This window comes from Impatiens glandulifera, chromosome 5 (assembly GCF_907164915.1).
Source record: "Impatiens glandulifera chromosome 5, dImpGla2.1, whole genome shotgun sequence".
Taxonomy (NCBI): domain Eukaryota; kingdom Viridiplantae; phylum Streptophyta; class Magnoliopsida; order Ericales; family Balsaminaceae; genus Impatiens; species Impatiens glandulifera.
In genome coordinates, this window is record NC_061866.1 from 8,195,720 (window position 1) to 8,199,982 (window position 4,263).

At 28.0% G+C, this 4,263-nt stretch overlaps 1 protein-coding gene across 1 annotated transcript; it reads right to left on the reverse strand.

The window, feature by feature from the left end:
- Positions 1-1,096: 1,096 nt before the first annotated feature.
- LOC124938329 (CBL-interacting serine/threonine-protein kinase 14-like) lies at positions 1,097-2,742 on the reverse strand. The gene has a single exon (XM_047478750.1). The coding sequence runs from the start codon at positions 2,603-2,605 to the stop codon at positions 1,301-1,303; it is 1,305 nt and encodes a 434-aa protein (XP_047334706.1). The 5' UTR covers positions 2,606-2,742; the 3' UTR covers positions 1,097-1,300.
- Between the last annotated feature and the right edge of the window lie 1,521 nt (positions 2,743-4,263).

The following is a 4,263-nucleotide window of genomic DNA, read 5'->3' on the forward strand; positions in this document are numbered from 1 at the left end:
TTTGCTTTTCTGGATTTTTTTTTCCATGTTAATTTGAGTTTATTTTTTATTGTGGTTTGGTTTTTGTCATTATTTATGCAACTTTTGTTTTTACTATATATATGGATCAATGAATAGATAATTTTTTTCAGGTTTTTTTTTTTAACTACAACCACCTAATTAAAAGCAAAACAACATGATTAAGTATATAGAAATAGAAAAGACCAATCTAATAATTGAAGTTATCTACAACTACAAATGCAGCATTAGAAAATGTTAATCTTTTAGTCCTTGTTCGTTTTAGGTTATTCAAATAATTTAGAAGAAAAAAATAATAATTATGGGTGATGATTTTGAGAAAATGATGATGATTTTTGGTAAAAAGACCTAAAGGGTATTTATATATATAAATAAAATAAATAATAATAATTTAAAATAGAGGATATTGTACATTTTGGTTAATTTGATTGATTTTATGGACAAAAGATGAGAGATGTGATAACTGATTTTGTTAGGTTATTTGAAAAACCATAATAAGAATAAGGCCTTATATGTTCTTTCTATTATCAAATTATGAAAAGTCATTCTGTTGTAGTTATTTAAACTAAAAATACACCATTAGTTGGAATATCAAAAACTCATTTATTACAATTTTTTTTTAATTATTAAATTTATTAATTAAAATATTTTTCATTTATTTTATTAAATTAAAATTTTAAATACAATAAATATTATAATAGTTACAAAAATTAAAACCCAAATAACTCTATTTTTTCTTAATAATTTTTTTTTTCAAAAAAATCAAATAAAAATGTTTTTTAATTATATCTATCTTCCACCATCATATTTATTGCGTGTCAAAAATATGAATAAAGGAGAATAAACAAAACAGTCGTGATTTACACGACATTATTTCCTTTACTTTGCTTATAAGATTTTAATAATTTACAAAAACACATCTTTTATAAATATAATCATGTGAAACGGTCATCTTAATCGTCATCTTTTAGTAAATGAGAATCATGAGAATCATTTTTACCCCTTTTTATTTATTTTAATGTCTGCCACTTTTGACCCAAACAAAATAATGTGAAAACCTTTGTATGAACATGTTACATGTGAACATCTATACTTCATATTAAATTTGATTGAATTTTTTTGTGATAACTTGTAAGACCACAAGATTATATATATAATACTTTTTAATACAACTGTACAAAACCTAATTAAGGAATAATTAATCAATCAATCATCATTGATCATTATTCTAATTCCCCACTAAAAAACCCACATAACTTTTTTCTTTTATTTTTTACTCTTATCAACCGACAACAACCGTTTCTTCGGGTTTATAAACGAGTCGGTTCAAACGCGGACTCAACTTTTCATTCCAAATATCACAACTTGGACCAACATCTTGACTAGTCTTCCTTTTCACCTCAACCACAACCAAAACCTCAGTTAATCGATGAATTTCAACCGCCGCAACAAAATTACCATTTTGCCCTTCCAATTTAATCCAGAATTCCTTCTTACTCGTCACACTCAACCCCTCCTCACGCGCCGCCGCCTCTATCTCCATAATAATCGCCGCCGGCGACACCGCCGACACGAACCGCTCCGAGGTTATTTTTGTCTCCGGCCGGTTGAACAAACTCGACAGATCTATGCCATGAGAGTATGAAATTATGTCGAAGGCGTTTAAGAACTTATCACCGCCGCCATCGCCGCCGCCGCTGATTTCTTCTTTAATCTCGAATTCATCAGAATGAAATTTAATCTCTTTATACCCTTTTCTAAACCATGGATCATTAATCATCTCATCGATTGAAATCCGGGTTTCTGGATTGGTATCAAGTAAACGCGAAATGAAGCGTTTGAGATCTGGAGAAGTCCATTTTGGACATCGATATTCACCATTATAGATCTTCTTATACATAACCATTAAATTAGGATCATTAAAAGGTAGATAACCTGCGTTTAGAACAAACAAAATCACACCACAAGACCATAAATCAATTTTAGCTCCATCATATCCTTTCTTAGCAAGAATCTCTGGTGCAACATAAGCAGGTGTTCCACATAAAGTATGAAGAAGTCCATCTGATTGAATCTGATCTCTAACAGCACTTAAACCAAAATCAGTAACTTTCAAATCCCAATTTTCATCTAATAAAAGATTTTCCAACTTTAAATCACGATGAAAAACACCATGGGAATGACAATAACCTACGGCAGAGATTAGTTGATGAAAATACCGACGACTGAGTTCTTCACTGAATCTACCCTTGGCTACTTTTGTGAAAAGTTCACCCCCTTTTGCAAACTCCAATACGAAATAGATCTTCGTCTTTGTTGCCAGAACCTCGATTAGACGAACTATATGGTGGTGGCGTAACCTTCGCATAATTGAAACTTCACGTTTAACATGATCGGTGAGTCCACCTTTGAGAAGTCTCTGTTTGTTGATAGCTTTAATGGCGACGCTTTGCCCTGTTTTAACATCACGGGCGTGGTACACTTTAGCGAAGCCACCGTAGCCTAGTAGCTTACCCAGTTCGTATTTCCCGAATAAATTTGTTGCCGCCGGTAAGATATCGCCGGAATCATCTATAATTTCCGGCATTGGATTTTAAAAATGAATCTGTAAAGACCCACAATTTGAACTGGGATTTTAGAAATGGAATCAGGGTAGTAGATAAAGAATGGATTGGAGAAATCGAAAGACTGGATTTTGAGAGAGAGAAAAGAGGGCAGGTTCAAAATTTGTAGGGTTCTTGACCCACTATTTAAAGATTTAAAACCAAAATGAGATGAGAGGTGAATGGGTCCACTCGTCGGTCGGTGATAAGTTTTGGGACTTGACCTATTAGGGTCCGGCGGAGAAACACGGCTAAATTTTCAAAAGGTATATTCCAAGTAAAAGAGAGAATCCACATTGAATTGTCTATAATCCCATTCAAAATTTTCATTTATTTAATAAAATTAAAAATATATAATATATTTAAATAATAAAAAATTAATAAAATTATATAAATATGGTTAAATAATAATGTGTGTTTTTAAAAAGTCAATCATATTTGGCGGTGTAGTTATAATTTAAAAAAGTTTGATTATTGATAATAAATAAAATTAATTAATTTTAATAAAAATATTAATTAATTAATAATGTATTTAAAAATATAAACATGTTGACCGTTTCATTAATCATACAAAAAGAAATTTATACTTTTATCAATAAAAAAGAGTAAACTTATAATTTTTTTAAATAAGTATTTTAATAAATACTTAACTCATTTATATTAGTTATATATATATTTCATAGCAAAATATAATTATAATTATAATAGTTATATATTTATTAAAAATTGAGAAACATATCATATTTACCCCTAACTTGGTTTTAAGTGTCAATTATACTTATTTATTGTTCAGAAGTTCAACTTCCATGACCAATTGAAATAATGTAATTTGATTAAAGATAAAAATAATTAAATGATTAATCTCATTAAAAAGTTTAAAAAATTAATTAATTTCAAATTCTTTGTTTATATTTTATTTTATAATTAAATATATAATAGAAACTCATTTTAAAGCTGAAAAGCATTCTCTCCCAGAGTTTAAATCGGCAGCTTCATATCTTTTTGTTTTTTTTAATTAAAAGTAAAAAAATAATAAGATTCAGAATTATCATAATTTGATTTTTCAACTCTACCTTTTTTTTTTTATTAAAAAAGGCCTACCTATCATTCTCTTTTCCCATTTCCTATAACTCCTCTTAAAATTATACTGCCTTGGATTAAAATAATAATAAAAATATTCACCTGACATTCTAGTCATTTAAGTATACATATCAAAAAGTTATTATTTCCTAGGTAAATATAATATTCATCTCATTAGAAATTAAATTTGGATCAAGGATTTAAGGTCAAATTTAACTCAAGGTTTAGTTAAGGGGATATTTTTAACGAATTAAAAGTGTGAAAATATAAAAGTAAAATTTGAAATGAAAATTAAATATAAAACAAAGAAGAAATGGTAAAAATGTAACCATGTTTTGTCATTTCTTGTAATAGGAGAAAAATTAATAATACTGTGACTTTGTATGTGAGATAAATTTGACAAATATATTTTAAAAGATTGTAAAAATGACCGATGCTATTTAATATGGTCATGAGAGAATAAGAATGAGTTAACAAATAATTAACTAGAACCATAATTAAAGAAATCCAAAATCTTAAATTTTGAAGTCTAAATTCACTTAATATTTTGTGTATCACATTC

What these genes read in the sequence shown, in the direction of transcription:
- LOC124938329 (XM_047478750.1), bottom strand. Translation starts at nt 2,605, where the DNA reads ATGCCGGAAATTATAGATGATTCCGGCGATATCTTACCGGCGGCAACA.